General features: G+C 59.3%; 1 protein-coding gene and 1 long non-coding RNA gene across 5 annotated transcripts; one reads left to right on the plus strand and one right to left on the minus strand.

The window, feature by feature from the left end:
• Positions 1–2,532: 2,532 nt before the first annotated feature.
• Positions 2,533–13,544, minus strand: EPS8L1 (EPS8 signaling adaptor L1). Of its 2 annotated transcripts, XM_055236558.2 has the most exons (19): positions 13,491–13,544; positions 11,868–11,908; positions 11,346–11,404; positions 10,556–10,717; positions 10,129–10,278; positions 9,576–9,658; positions 8,936–9,197; positions 8,520–8,646; positions 8,235–8,323; positions 8,066–8,140; positions 7,812–7,960; positions 6,901–7,042; positions 6,777–6,805; positions 4,448–4,580; positions 4,227–4,358; positions 3,932–4,043; positions 3,562–3,736; positions 3,016–3,148; positions 2,533–2,929 (listed from the first exon to the last, which is right to left on the minus strand). In XM_055236558.2, exons 1-19 carry the CDS (start codon positions 13,505–13,507, stop codon positions 2,843–2,845), a joined length of 2,157 nt encoding a protein of 718 aa, XP_055092533.1. In that variant the 5' UTR covers positions 13,508–13,544; the 3' UTR covers positions 2,533–2,842. The 2 variants fall into 2 exon arrangements, with proteins under 2 accessions (XP_055092533.1, XP_055092534.1); XM_055236559.2 differs by lacking the exons at positions 10,129–10,278; positions 10,556–10,717; positions 11,346–11,404; positions 11,868–11,908; positions 13,491–13,544 and adding an exon at positions 9,868–9,913 and having other exon boundaries at positions 9,576–9,660.
• On the plus strand, positions 8,937–12,687 carry LOC129459617 (uncharacterized). 3 transcript variants are annotated; one of them, XR_010115216.1, is made up of 3 exons: positions 8,986–9,104; positions 9,502–10,763; positions 11,087–12,687. It is a non-coding gene; the product is annotated as an uncharacterized lncRNA (long non-coding RNA). The 3 variants fall into 3 exon arrangements; XR_010115218.1 differs by having other exon boundaries at positions 9,502–10,260; positions 10,623–12,687; XR_010115217.1 differs by having other exon boundaries at positions 8,937–9,104; positions 9,502–12,687.
• Positions 13,545–14,221: the final 677 nt, after the last annotated feature.

Genomic DNA, 14,221 nt, shown 5'->3' on the forward strand with positions numbered 1-14,221 from the left:
AATTTGTGTGTAAAAATCTGGAATTTTGGCCGGGTGTGGTGGCTCACGCCTGTAATCCCAGCACTTTGGGAGGCCGAGGTGGGCGGATCATTTGAGGTCAGGAGTTCGAGACCAGCCTGGCCAACATCGTGAAACCCCATCTCTACTAAAAATGCGAAAACTAGCCAGGCATGGTGGTAGGTGCCTGTAATCCCATCTACTCTACTTGGGAGGCTGAGGCAGGAGAATCACTTGAACCTGGGAGGCAGAGGTTGCAGTGAGCCAAGATCGAGTCACTGCACTCCAGCCTGGGCAGCAGAGCGAGACTCCATCTCAAAAAAAAAAAAAAAAAAAAAAGAATTTTGTCTTCTTTTGAAAGAACAGGAATCTGTGACAATATGAACTTTTCAGTCCTGCGTAGCCGCAGTTGACTAGAGCTGAGTAGGAGCCATCTTCTGAGATGAGGCATTCGTTCAATAATTACTGTAACTCCAACGGGAAGAACAGGACTGAGTGAGTCCAGTGTGACTGATAATTACTGAACAAAACAAAGATCCAATACTTTTAGGAGGGGAGCATTCGATGTTAAAATAAATGTATTTCAAGGTGGCAGTGCTCTGGAGAAAAGAAAGGGGTTGGGAAGGTGGGTGCATGTGTGTGCACATGTGTTTTGAATAGAGTGGTCTGGGCAGCCCTCACGGAAAAGCTGGTGCAGGCAGATGCATGAAGGTGGTAGAGAGGGAGCTGTGTAGGTATTTGAGGGAAGGGTGCTCTGGATGATGGGAACTGCGTGTAGAGGCCCTGGGGTAGGAATGCACCTGATGTGTTGCGGGAAGCTGAGGAGCTGGAGAAAGCAGGGAATGAGGTTAGAGAGGTAACGGTGGCTGTGTGGAGACTTGGCCCTGGGAAGGGCTTGAGCTGTGAGATTGGAGCCCTGGGTGTCTTTTGGAGCGTGGCCATGGCCTGACTTAGGTTTTAACAGGTCCCTCTGACATGGAGAACAGGCTGGGGGTTGGTGGTGAGGATTGGGGAGACCAGCTAAGGGTCTACTGGTGAAATCCGAGCAAGAGAGAGGATGGCTCTGGCCGGGGTGATGGGAGTGAAGATGGTGAGAGACGGTCAGGTTCTGAGAATATTGGAAGATACAGCTGCCAGGATGTTCAAACAAGCTGGCCTGTGATGGGAGTAGGCCTGAGGCCCAGCTGGCTCACTTGGGTCTCTTGTCGGGTTCCTGCAGGCATTTCAGTTTGCAGCCTAGGTGGCGTGAGCCACGGGGGCTTATTGGGGAGGGGAAAATGGAGCAAAGAGGTTTGGGGGAATTGCCTACCTTTCCTATTCCCCTATTAAGAATGAGGGGTGGGGCCCTGGGCAAGTGATAGAGGGGCTGAGAGTATTCTGGGCAGAAGCAACCACATGAACCAAGCTTAGCAGCTGGAGGAGGGAAGCTGAGCCCTGTGGTCGGAGAAGCTGGTGAGCCGAGTGGGCAACCTGTGACTGCCAACCTGGGGCCTGGGTTTTATCTGGTGGGCCATAGGGAGCCAAGGGAAGTATGTGAGTAGGATCTAGGGACGGGGCAGATAGGAGAAGGATTCCTGGAGATCCAAAGAGGAAGGAAGGAACCAGAAGGAACCAGGCAGGAGGTGGCAAAGTGGGGACTGAGAACTCCTGCCTGTCCCAGGGGGGTCTCTCTGATCCTTTCCCGTCTTGGAGGGCGCCATCTGGTGGCCCAGGTTGGAACAACTCGCGGACTGCTTGAGGCCCAGAGGCCCGCAGTAATCTGGGGAAGGCAGAGCCAGGGGAGAAAGAGAAAGGCTCATTCTTCCCAATGGCAGAGAATGTCCAGTCTGGAAAACAGTAGGATCCAGAGAAAAGCAGACCTTACCAGCCACGTGGATAATGGGGAAAAGAAAGTTACAGGGCTTGCCAGAGGGAAAAGGAGCTAGTTCTTGAGGGAGTAGGAAGTTTTCAGTTGGCTGCCATCTCCCAGGATAAAGAGTGGCCAGAAAGCTGTGGCATGCTTGGGAGGCAGCCAGTTCTACCTGGTAGAGCCGTGGCAGGGTGGGGAACAAAGTGGAGAAGTGGATGCTGGGAAACTAGCTTCGGGGATGAGGGCAGGCTTCCCCACAGTGAGTGTTTGAGCTGGGCCAGGGAGGCTGAACAGGAGTTCGCCAGGCAGGGAATGGCTGTTTCAGCCAGCAGAGACGGCAAGTGCAAACCTCAGAGGTTGAACGCTTGGGAGCGTTTGGAGAAGGGCAGGGCCAGGACGCAAGAGGGAATGAGTGAGAACGTTGGTGAGGCGGGAAGGGAGACACAAAGCCTCATGCCCAGCAGCCCTGAGCCAGGGAAACCTGAAGATCGGACAAGCTGGACTAGGCTGGCTAGGAGGTCAGGAGGGAGCCTGGTTTGGGACCCTGGGGATGGAAAGGAGGGTTCGGAGAGAGAAACCAAAGAAGGTGGAACATCTTCCAGGTTCCTTGAGGCTGTGACTGGGGCGAGGGGCAGGTTTCTGGGCCTCCTGGTAGCCGGGTAGAGGACAGCAGTTGACACACCATCTGCTAAGTAAAGAGGCTGTTTATAGGCTGGGCGGCATATTACAATGCTCAGGGCTCCACTGCACCCTCTCGGGGGTCTGCTAGCGCTTTCCGTAGACTGTCTCCACGCCCTCCCCACTCCCAGCCAGTCCAGATCCGCTCCGGAGGGACTGCAGCAAGGATTGTTAAGTCTGTCCACCGGGATTGGGGCAAGACCAGGGCAGGAGCAGATTGGCTATCCTTCAGAAGATCGACTTCCGCCATTGGGGAGAGTCTGAAGAGTCCGTTCTCCCACGGGGCCTCGTCACTCTTTGTGAAGGGCGCCGGGCAGGTCAAATGACCTCCATTTCCATCTCGCCTTCCACCTTCTTCTTTTGCTTCTCCATCACTGCCTTCAGCTCTGACACTTTCTCTTTGTCCTGGAGGGCGGGGTGGAAATCGCTTTGTCCTGGCGTCCTCGGCATCCCAGCCCTACCCAGACCCAGGGACCAGCGGTCTGGCTCACCTCCAGCAGCGCGCGCTGCACGGTGACCTGGCTGTACACACGCGCCCCCTCCTCGGGGCTCACCGCCCGCAGCTCCTCCTTCTGCAGCGAGAAAAGCTGCGCCCCGGTCAGCACACCCAACGCGTCCACGGTCCTGAGCAAGGGCAGCCCGGGCGCCGTCAGGCCGGTCGGCAGATGCCCCAGCCCCGACAATCATGTCACGCCCACCCGGCGATGGTCCAATCAGAACAGCATTCTAGCCCTAGCGGGGGCAAGGCCGACACCTCCTGAACCCCACCCACCAATCACAATGTGCCACCCGGGGGGCGTGGCCGCATCCTGCTTTCGAAGGGGGCGGGATTTCCCTAAGGAATCCAGTCGGAGTCTGAAAACACATGGCAATCACAGGCTGCCACTGCGTGTTGTTACCAGACAGACCCTGACTTCGGGCTAATCCCGGCTCCCTGTGGTCTCCACGACTGCCGCCCCCCGACTCCCGGCCGATCGGAACGCTCTGCCCCCAGCGTCCGTATCAACCCGCGCCGAGAGGGCCCCCGCCCCACTCACCCGGAGCTAAAGCCCTTGGCCTGCAGCCAGGCGCGGACCTCGGAGGCGTCCGAGCGCGGGCTGAGCTGCGGTTCCGGGGCGCGGGGCCCTAGGACTGCGCGGCTCGGGCCTGAGCGGGCCTGGGCCAGGCGCGCCTGCAGTTCCTGGTTGACAATGAGCATCTGGGAGAATTTCTCTGCAGGTGGGAAACCGGGAGGGAGGGAGTGCGGGCTCAGGGCGAGGGGTCCTGGGGCCAGAGGGCGGGGCAGGGGGGCGCTCCAGCGTCCCCAGAATGGGGCGGGAGTCCATTTGCTCTTTCTGAGCCCCCGTTTCCCTGCCTAGAAAGCAAGGATAAGGACCGCTCCCTACAGCCGGCGTCCCCACCACTCACCCTTCTCGCTGGGGTCCAAGTTGTTGAGGCTATCGCAGCTGTCCCAGCGGGGCCGAGCCAGAGCTGGAGGTGGGGCCGGGGCTGGGGCTGGTGGCGGAGGAGGAGTGCTGTTCTGAAAGGAAGGAGAGAGTACCTAGGTTAGGGAGAGGACTCAGAGTCCCAGCCTCTCCCCTTTCTAGAGATGCATTTCTGAACCCCCAGTCACCACCTGCTCCAGCACTCTTGACGCCTCTTGTTCCCAGAATCTGGTCCCAGCCTCTCCTCCCTCAAGACCCCAGCGTCTGCGCTGGCTCACCAGGCTGCAGGCAGGGCTTTGGCTGTGGTGAAACTGGGGTCCGGGGTGGGGTGTCAGGATGTTATAGGGCACGTATCCCTCCTGCCCCGCTGGGTCCCGAACCTTCCACCACTTGCGCCTGTCATCCAGGACCTGGGTGCGGTAAAGAGCAGAAGGTTCAGAGCCTGCATCTGCAGCTAGGGCTGGCTAATTCCTGCCCCTCGGCCTCCCGCTCCTCTAACCTCTAGTACGTCCCGCTGCTTGACCGACAGCTCACTGCTGTTGCGGGCCTGGAAGTCATAATTACACAGGACCCATTTTCCGCCTGTCTCTGACTCCAGCTGAGGCTCAGATTCTGGCTCCAAGTCTTGGTGACTGAGGAGAAGCGGGAGGGTTGGAGATAAGGAGGCAGCCAGCCCCATTGCTCTGGGCTGCAGGGTGCTGGTGTGAGCTGGGGTTAGAGCCAAGCTGGGGGCACAGCAGGGGCCGGGTTAATACTGTTAATAGAAATTTGAAACGAGACTAACAGCCTGAATGTTTTGCTCCCTCCGTTGCTTGGCATTGGGCTGTAGGCATATGTAGTGGGTACTATCCCATCATCGATTCCATTTTACAGAGGAGAATGAGGCTCAGAGAGAGAAAATCACTTGCCCACATCACACAGCTAGAAACAGCTGTCATTTATTGAGCATCTAATAGGCACTGGGCTTATATATCATAACTCATAAGCATAATAAAAACACTAGCTAGGCCGGGCGCGGTGGCTCACGCCTGTAATCCCAGCGCTTTGGGAGGCTGAGGCGGGCAGATCACGAGGTCAGGAGATTGAGACCATCCTGGCCAACGTGGTGAAACCCTGTCTCTACTAAAAAGTACACAAATTAGCTGGGCGTGGTGGCACGCGCCTGTAGTCCCAGCTATTCTGGAGGCTGAGGCAGGAGAATCGCTTGAACCCGGCAGGCAGAAGTTGTGGTGAGCTGAGATCTCACCACTGCACTCCAGCCTGATGACAGAGTGAGACTGTCTCAAAAAACAAACAATAGCTATCACTTCTGTAGCACTTACTATGTGCTAGGCACTGTTCTGTTACTTATATTAGTTGATTTGATCTTTATGACAACCGTCGGTAGAACCATGAATTTGGACTCCCCTCTCTCCCCCAGTTTCTTCCTCCCCCAGAGACCCTATTATCTTCTCTATTTTCACAGAGGAGGAAGCTGAGGCACAGGGATGTAAAGGTCACAGAGTAAGAGAGTGGCATCGCCAGCCTGGCACCAGGGCAGCGCATGTCTGAATAATGCTGCCTTAGTTTGCAGGCGGCTGGACTTGAACTTGAACCCGGTCACAGCCTTGAGCCCTTAACTGCTAGTTCCTACAACACCACAGACTTCTCAGTGTTCTGGGGACGGATTATCATTATTCCCAGTTTCCCTGCAAAAAAGAACTTGAGGCTCAGAGAAAGTGACTTGAAGCTGTGAACAGGGAGGGGGATTGCGATATCAGGCAGCTGGGGGCAGGGGTGGGATTTCAGCTCTGACCCCCAATAAGAGGGACCTCAGCCTGGATCAGGCCTACCTGTGCAAGGGAGAGGGGGGGTCTTCAGGGCCGCGGCACCCCCTGTGTGGGGCCGGCAGCTCCCAGCACGCTGTCCCTGGTGAGACCCTCTGCCGGGGCCCTCACCCAGACCCCCCTTTGTCTCCTCCAGCCTCGCTTCTTTGTTTTCGTCTCCTCCCACGTTGCTTCCCTCCGATCTGCCCTCTGTTTGCTCAAGGACCCTAGAGTTCTGGTCCATCTACCTCCTTCCCTCCCCCAGGACCCAGAGTCTGAGCCCCCACTGCTTGGCAGAACCATGACTTGGAATGTTCTTTCCTCCCCCAGGGACCTAGGAGTCCAGGTCTCAAGCTTCAATCTTATCCTTTTAACCCTTAAACCTTTTAACCCAGTCCGACACCCAGCAGCGACTTAGACAATTGCATTACAGCCTCTGGAAAACCAAGAGTTTAATCGTCCAGCCTTGACCCCTCTCGGGGGCCCAGGTACTACCACTTCCTAACTTTCCCAGAAACTTGCCCCCAAGCCCTTGAAGTCCCAAGCCTGCTCCTCTGGGTCTCCAGGATCCCAAGCACCAGACTTGGGCTCTTCTTCAAAACCCAAAGGTCCAATTCCCCAGCCTCCCCCCTCCAATATCCAGGGCTCTATCCTCACAGGGAGCCCAGGCATGGTGCTTCCCAGGCCCCGGGAAAACAAACTGCCTTCTTCCAGCCTTTTGGGGATCCAGGGATCCAACCTCTCAGACTTTACCCACTCCCAGCCCCTTTCCTCCCCTAGGCCCGGGAACCCGGGTCTCCATTCCCTCCTCCTTTGGCCCCAGAAGTCTGGGTCCCGCCCCCTCCCTCCCTGCTCCTCCCTCTCTCCCGGCCCCGGCCCGCCCCATCACCATCTCACCCACCTGAGAAGAGCCAGGAAGACAGAAGGAAAAACACAGAAAAAAAGGGGGCGGAGTCAGCACCGGGAGCCCCCGGGACGCACCCCTACTGGACCCCCTTGCCCTGCCCTGGGGCGGACACTCACCCATTGACAGCGACCTGGGGGGCGCTTTGCTGTAGGAAGTAAGAGAGTCGGGTCAGGCGGGGCCAAGCGGACCGGCCCGCCCCCGGACTTCCCAGCCTTGGCCATGCTGTGTCGCTTGGGTCACCTGCCGGCGCCTCCGCTCGTGCTGTAGCTGTTTCTCAACTGGGTCCTCCCAGGCGCGGCCCTGCGGGTCAGTGACCGGCGGCTCCCAGCCGCTGAAGAACTCGGGTCTGTATGGGGGTCCCTCTTCCGGGGGCAGCTCCAGCCTGCGGCCAGGGACAGGGCCAAGAGCTCAGGGATCCTGGTACAGCCCCCAAATTAGTTCTGTCATTAACTTCACTAAGTTTTCCCCTAAAGCTCGCTGTATCCCAACGATTCTAGCCCCGCCACTTTTCACCAAGTCCTGCCGGTAGCTCTAAGCCCAACTCAACAGCAATTTATATTTCTACGCCGGGCGCGGTGGCTCACGCCTGTAATCCCAGCATTTTGGGAGGCCAAGATGGGAGGATCGCTTGATGCCAGGAGTTCCAGACCAGCCTGGGTAACATATTGAGACCCCATCCACCTCTCTCTCTGGAAAAAAATTGCCTTATCCAGCCTCTAAATCTCACCTGATTCCACATCAGGTTTTCCATAAGGTCGGTTTCAGGTTCTGACCCTTTCCCTGCGGAACTCCCAGCCCCCAGTGCACAGACTCTGTCCCATCACCAAAGTTATAGACCAAACCTTCCAGAATCCCCGCCCCTTTGCGTAGCCCCGCCCCTGCCCCGTAGCCCCTCTATTCCTTTAAACCCTACCTTTTCTTTCAATCTGATTGGTCTGGTGGTCTTAAATCTTTCCTTCACGTTAATTCCTGGCCTTTCCTCCAATTGAATCTTGGCATCTGTCCTAAGCCCCGCCCCAACACAACTAAGCCACGCCTCTAACCCGTCCCTACCCTCCTAGTTCTATTTTCCAATCATCATGCCACCCACCTCCCAGCCCCTTATGCTCCTCCAATCACCACGCCCCCTGGCTCCTAGCCCCGCCCCTCACCCGGGGCGGGTCCACGAGTCCCCCAGCGAGGTCCAGAGCTCGTTTTCACGTGGAGTGACGTTGTCCCGCAGCAGCGCCACGGCATCCGATGTCAGGTGCGGCTGCCGCACGCTGCTCGCGAACTCCGGCCCCCCCAACGTGTTCACAATCTGTCAGGGGAGCAGGAGGGGGCAGGCTGTGCCGTCACACCTTCTACAAGTCGAACCCGATTCCTCCCGCTGCAGGGGGGTCCGAGGGCCTGGGGCGGGTCTCACCATCTGCAGAGGCCCGAAAAGGAAGTGCAACAGCTCCGGAGAGGAGGGGTCGGCGATGTTACCGCGCAGCCGGGCCTGGGGCGTGGGGAGGGAGGTGGTTGGCGTGGGTGCGGGGACGGGGCGGGTTCGCCGTGCCCGCGCCCCGGCCCAGGGGCGGACGCGTCCTCACCAGCAGGCTGAAGGCGTACTTGATCTTCTGCAGCACGTCGGTGTACTCGGCCTCCGAGGGCGGCTTGGCCCGCAGCGTCAGCAGGCCCTCTGAGGGGGTCAGACGGGCGCGGCGATGGGGACGCGGGGCCAGCACCAGGCAGGCAGAGAGAGAGAGGTGGACACCCGGTTAAGATGGCGGTGAGGTCAGCCCTGGCAAGTGGCGGGAGGGGAGACCCTTGGGAGAGCGGGGACATTTGGAAGAGATCGGGAAGGGGTTCAGATACCACGCGGGGGTGCTCCTTACCCCCAGCCGCCCGGCGCCGGGTCCTGCGGCCGCGTTCCCGGTGCTCCAGCACCCTGGCCGCCTCCGCCGACTTCTGCAGCCTCGATACAAAGCTCTCTACGTCGTCGAACACGTGGTTCAGGATGTCCTGGGGAACAGAGGAGGCGGACGCTCAGGGGTCCCGAGTTCCAGAACCATCCCCGTCAAAGTCCTGAACCTGAGCACCTACACACGTCCCCAGATCAGGCCACGCCCCAAACACCTGGCCACGCCCCACAACCAAGCCCCGCCCCCGACCCCAGCCCCTCCTCCATAACGCAGAAGTCTGACCAGATTGACAGAGAACTCCCGTCCTGCAGCCGGACCCGCCCTTCCACGCCCTAGCCCCGCCTCCAGTCGCCTGGCCCCGCCCCCAGACCCCTTCCCTCGCGTCTCACCACTTCCCGCTCCGCCTGCAGAACCGCCAGGTCAGGACCCCGGGGACCCAGTTCCGGGGAGGCCGAGTCAGAGTTGCTCGAGGTCCCCACCGGCTCAGGCCTCTGCGCCTCGTCTGCCTCGGGAATGGGCTTCGCCTGGGGTCGTCCGCGGCCCGCGCCCCGCTCTAAGGTGCTGATCACTGCGCGGACTGATGGGCGGCGCTGCAGGGGCGGGGTCTCAGCGGCGGGCGAGCGGTCGCGCTGCAACTCCTCCTGCGTGGCCCTGCGGAGGGCGATGGGGACACCAAGGCTGGGTCCACTGAGGGGTCCAGGGAGGGGGAAATCCAGGGCGCAGAACGAGACACACTGAGGCTCAAAAGGCTCAAAGGGAGTAAACAAATTCAACGAGGTAGGGAGAAATCCGATATAGGGAGGGATAGCACCTCTCTAGAGTGAAACTGAGGGCCTGGACAGGGAACAGAGAAAAGAAGCAGAGTTCTGGAGAAGGGGTCAGCTCGTCTGGGAAGTACAGACAAGAGTCGACTAGGGTGTGCTTGACTCCATGCAAAACTCTTGTTCTGTTCCAGGCTGGTGTTGTAGACTGAGGCACAAGGAGGGGAAACCGGCTAACCAGAGACCCCGCCAACTTTTTCCCTCTCACCTGAGCGCCGCCGCCCTGCGCTCCCCGCGGCCCGAGCGGTAATTGTGCAGAGCCCCCTGAATGTCCTCTCGGATCAGCTCCGCCTGCCAATCACACCGTCAGGCCACGCCTCCCCACGCCGCACCCACTTCCTACCCGGGCCTCATCCCTGGCCGATTTTTCAGCTCAGTCCCAGCCCACGTGCGGCCACCGTCCACGCCCTGGACTCACCCCTCGCCCTACACCTGTCCCTGCCCTAAGCCACGACCCCGCCCATGGAGACCCAGTCCGGGTGGTTCCTCGCCCCCATCCTCGTCCTGGCTGGCCCCCCAGACCCTTCTTGGCCATGTTCTGTTCATGTCCTCATCCCACCTTCGTGTTCTATCTTGACCCTGGGTCCAATCTCAAACCCCGCTGCCTTCCAGAACTTCCTTCCCAGGTCCCCTGCCCTTCCTTGCTCTGATCCCGCCTTAGCCCCAGGCCCCGCCCCACCTAGAGGCCCCACCCATTTCCGCCCCGGCTCCAGGCTCCGCCCCGTTCCAGCTCCACCCCCAGAGCCAGCCCGTTCGCTCACCCCGAGGCGCAGGCCCTGGAAGAAGTGCACGTCGGGCTGGGCGCGCTCGGGTTCCTGGCACACGAGCAGCAGCAACGAGCGGCTCCTGCCGGGTGGCATCACCGCGTCACAGCGCACGATGGCGCCCAGTGGGTACGACTCCAGCTCCTCCTGCGGGGTGGGATGGCGGGGTAAACTGAGGCCCCGAAATGATGATACTACTAAATGGCGACGGGAGTGTGGGCCAGCAGGTCAGGGCAACCTCACGCGGTTAGGGGGTTAGGGATAACACCCCTGTTTAATAGATGAGGCTATTAAGGCTCAAGAAGGGGGCTGGGGTCCCTCACCAGAGTTCCCAGAGGAAGGACGTGCAGTAGCCAAGATTCGCACCCAGACCCCCTGAAGTCCCTGCCCCAGACACTCCTCCCACCCATGTGCCCCCTGGCACCTTGGAGGCCGGGTCGAGCAGCGTGACGTGGTCGGGAGACACTCGCAGCAGCATCTCCTGTGCCCAGACTCGGCCCTGGCTATCCATGACGGCCAGCTTCCTGGAGGCATCCTCCACAGTGTGCACGCCATCATCCTCACCCAGGCAGAACGTCACCAGGTGCTGGTACGGACCACGGAGAAAGCAGTGAGGCCCAAGATGATGCCAGGTGGGCTCAGAATCCCCCGGAATAATCAGACTTTCAGCCTGAGACTAACCACACCTCCTCCAGGAAGCCTTCCTTGATCACCTGTTCCACAAATCAGCTCCTCCTCCCAGTGCCCTTTGTTTCCCTTCCATCAGAGTGACTAGCATCTGAGTCTGGCTTCTCACAGACTGGAGGCTCCTTGTGGGCAGGGAAGGAGTCTGGATTATAGCTCTCTCCTTCTAAATGCCTCCTGGGGTCTCCTGCTGTGCCCCCTACCACCTCCATTAGAGCACCAGGCGCCTCCTTGGGTTCCTCTGGACCTTGTCTACCCTCTCCTCATGCAGGGCTCTGTCTTGATTTGTCTCCGTGGTCCCACTGTCCAGCACCACAGCTGGCCGGGAGGAAAGGCTGGCAGATTTGAGTGGACCCGAGGCCCCTGACTTCATATCCATGACTGAGATGAGGCAACGGAGGTCCATTTTATGGATGGGCAAACTGACTTTCCACATGCTTCCTGCTTGGGGGCCCAGCTGCTTTCAAAAGCCCTATCTCCTGAGGCCACCTTTGTCCCAGAAGATGTCCTGGGGCAGACCCCAGACTCACATTGACTGGGTACTGGGATACATCAGCCATAACAACTGTGGAGTAACGCTTCCTCTGCTCTGCCAGGGGAGAAGGAGAATGAGCCTGGGAGTCCAGGCCCAGCCCCTCCTCCCTCAGACCCAGGAGTCCAGGTCCCCAGCCCCTCCTCCCTCAGACCTAGGAGTCCAGCCCCCCAGCCCCTCTTCCCTCTGACCCAGGAGTCCAGACCCTCAGCACCTCTTCCCTCTGACTCGGGAGTCCAGACCCCCAGCCCCTCCTCCCTCTGACTCGGGAGTCCAGACCCCCAGCCCCTCCTCCCTCAGACCCAGGAGTCCAGGCCCCCAGCCCCTCCTCCCTCAGACCCAGGAGTCCAGGCCCCCAGCCCCTCCTCCCTCAGACCCAGGAGTCCAGGCCCCCAGCCCCTCCTCCCTCAGACCCAGGAGTCCAGGCCCCCAGCCCCTCCTCCTCCAAGACCCTGGATGCCAGGTCCTGTTTCTTTAGACCCAGTTCTATGGGCCTGGGGCTCCCTTGCCCCCCACTCACCATAGATAGACTTGGCGCTTGGCTTCGGGGCAGCTTCTGGGCTGGTGAAGAAAAGAGGAATGAGAGAGACTGTGGAATTGGGGGCAGATCCTGTGGAAATGCCAAGCAGGGCAGCAAGGGCTTCATTACGAAGGTAACGGGGAGCGACGGAATGGTTATTATTGTTATTATTGAGCAGGAGAGCTCAGAGCCAGAGCTGGACTTTAAGAAGACAGGTGTGCCGGGCGCGGTGGCTCACGCCCTTAATCCCAGCACTTTGGGAGGCAGAGGCAGGCGGATCACAAAGTCAAGAGATCGAGACCATCTTGGCCAACGTGGTGAAGCCCTGTCTCTACTAAAAATACAAAAGTTAGCTGGGTGTGGTGGCGTGCGCCTGTAGTCCCAGCTATGTGGGAGGCTGAGGCAGGAGAATCACTTGAACCTAGGAGGCGGAGGTTGCAGTGAGTCGAGATTGTGCCACTGCACTCCAGCCTGGCAGCAGAGTGAGACCCCATCTCAAAAAAAAAAAAAAAAAAAGACAGGTCAGGTCAGGCGGTGGTGCTGGGTGGTAGGGGAGTGTGATCTCTACCATGGCACAGTCCTGGATTCAAACCCTCTGTGCACTGCCTCCTTGCCATAAGACTTTGAGGAGGAGACTTAATCTCTCCTACCTCAGTTTCTCTTTCTGTAACATAGTAACCATCTGATAGGGCTGTTGGGCAAATTCAATCAGATGATGGAGGTGAAGTATTTTGAAGCCTCAATAACTGTTATTATCATTCTTAAGATGCTGCCAGGGCTTAGCACACAGAAGTTGCTCAATAAATGGGAATGGTTACAATAGCATTCGTGGTATCTGAAGTAGACAGGGAATTATCTGCTTCCCCTCCCACTCCCATGGGCCAGGCGCTTCCCAGCCACATCCTTCTCTGTGTCCTGTTCTCAATTTCTTCCTAAGGTTACCTTTCCTAAGAATTCTTGAATCCCCACTTGCATGCACATAACAGAAGCTCAGCGATCAGGTGGCGTCAGGGGAACTGAAAAACCCTTTTTCCCAAACTCCTGTTCCTCATCCCGCTCCTGCCAGTCTGATGTCATCACAATTTGATTACCTCTGGGCCAGAGAGCTCACTACCTACCATGCAGGTATTTTGACTCATCTCTCATTGTTTTTCTCCCTGCTTATTCTGGGGGACTCGAGTCTTCATTATCAACAGCCCTGATTTTCTAGCAAAGGGTTAATATTTACTAACAACATAACAATCGCAACAGCGGCTCCGATGTGTTGGGCACCTGCTGTCAGTGAGGTGGTCGCTAAGTCCTGTAATGCACTATCCCTCCAGTTTTTCGACGTTGTCCCTGTGTCACAGAGGAGGGCTGAGGCTCCAAGAGGTGACGTCCTCTGACCAGGGTTACATCGGCACTGAGTGTGAGGGCCGAACTGGAGCTCAGGCCTGTCTGCTCTGCAGTGGGGGCCCCTAACCCCAGGCTGGGCAGGGAGGAGTGCAGCTCTGGCTTCCTCCTGAGCGTCCGGGCTTGGGCCAGAGTCTGGGCTGCCGCAAACAGGATCTGCGGGTGTGGGTGAGGAGGCGAGGGCAGGCGGGAGGCGAGCTGGGGCTGGGACCTGGGGTCCGGGGCACTTACCCTGTGGCGGTGCTCATGGTGCTGAGTGGAAGCTCCTGCCCACCTGGAGGTGCCCTGGGAGCCAGCAAAGATGTGAGGGCCTGGCCAGTAGGAGCCTCTAACTCCTACCCTAGCCTCCTCCCTCAATGCAGGCAGCCAGGCCCCAGCCCCTCCTCCCTCAGACCCAGGAGTCCAGGCTCCCAGCCCCTCCTCCCTCAGACCCAGGGGTCCAGGCCCCCGGCCCCTCCTCCCTCAGACCCGGGAATCCGGGCCCCCAGCCCCTCCTCCCTCAGACCCGGGAATCCAGGCCCCCAGCCCCTCCTCCCTGAGACCCTGGAGTCCAGGCCCCCAGCCCCTCCTCCCTCAGACCCAGGAGTCCAGGCCCCCAGCCCCTCCTCCCTGAGACCCTGGAATCCAGGCCCCCAGCCCCTCCTCCCTGAGACCCAGGAATCCAGGCCCCCAGCCCCTCCTCCCTGAGACCCAGGAATCCAGGCCCCCAGCCCCTCCTCCCTCAGACCCAGGAATCCAGGCCCCCAGCCCCTCCTCCCTCAGACCCAGGAATCCAGGCCCCCAGCCCCTCCTCCCTGAGACCCAGGAATCTAGGCCCCCAGCCCCTCCTCCCTCAGACCCAGGAATCCAGGCCCCCAGCCCCTCCTCCCTCAGACCTAGGAGTCCAGGCCCCCAGCCCCTCCTCCCTCACACCCGTTGGTCAAGCCTGGGCCCCCTTCTCTGCAGACCCGGATCTCCTTACC

Source organism: Symphalangus syndactylus, chromosome 13 (assembly GCF_028878055.3).
Source record: "Symphalangus syndactylus isolate Jambi chromosome 13, NHGRI_mSymSyn1-v2.1_pri, whole genome shotgun sequence".
NCBI classification, from domain to species: Eukaryota; Metazoa; Chordata; class Mammalia; order Primates; family Hylobatidae; genus Symphalangus; species Symphalangus syndactylus.

Bases quoted from the DNA above. Each gene is read 5' to 3' on its own strand.
- EPS8L1 (XM_055236558.2), bottom strand. The intron at 8,141-8,234 runs GTGAGGACGCGT...CCCACGCCCCAG, and splicing joins AGTACGCCTTCAGCCTGCTG to GCCCGGCTGCGCGGTAACAT. The intron at 7,043-7,811 runs GTGAGGGGCGGG...CCCTGGCCGCAG, and splicing joins GACTCGTGGACCCGCCCCGG to GCTGGAGCTGCCCCCGGAAG.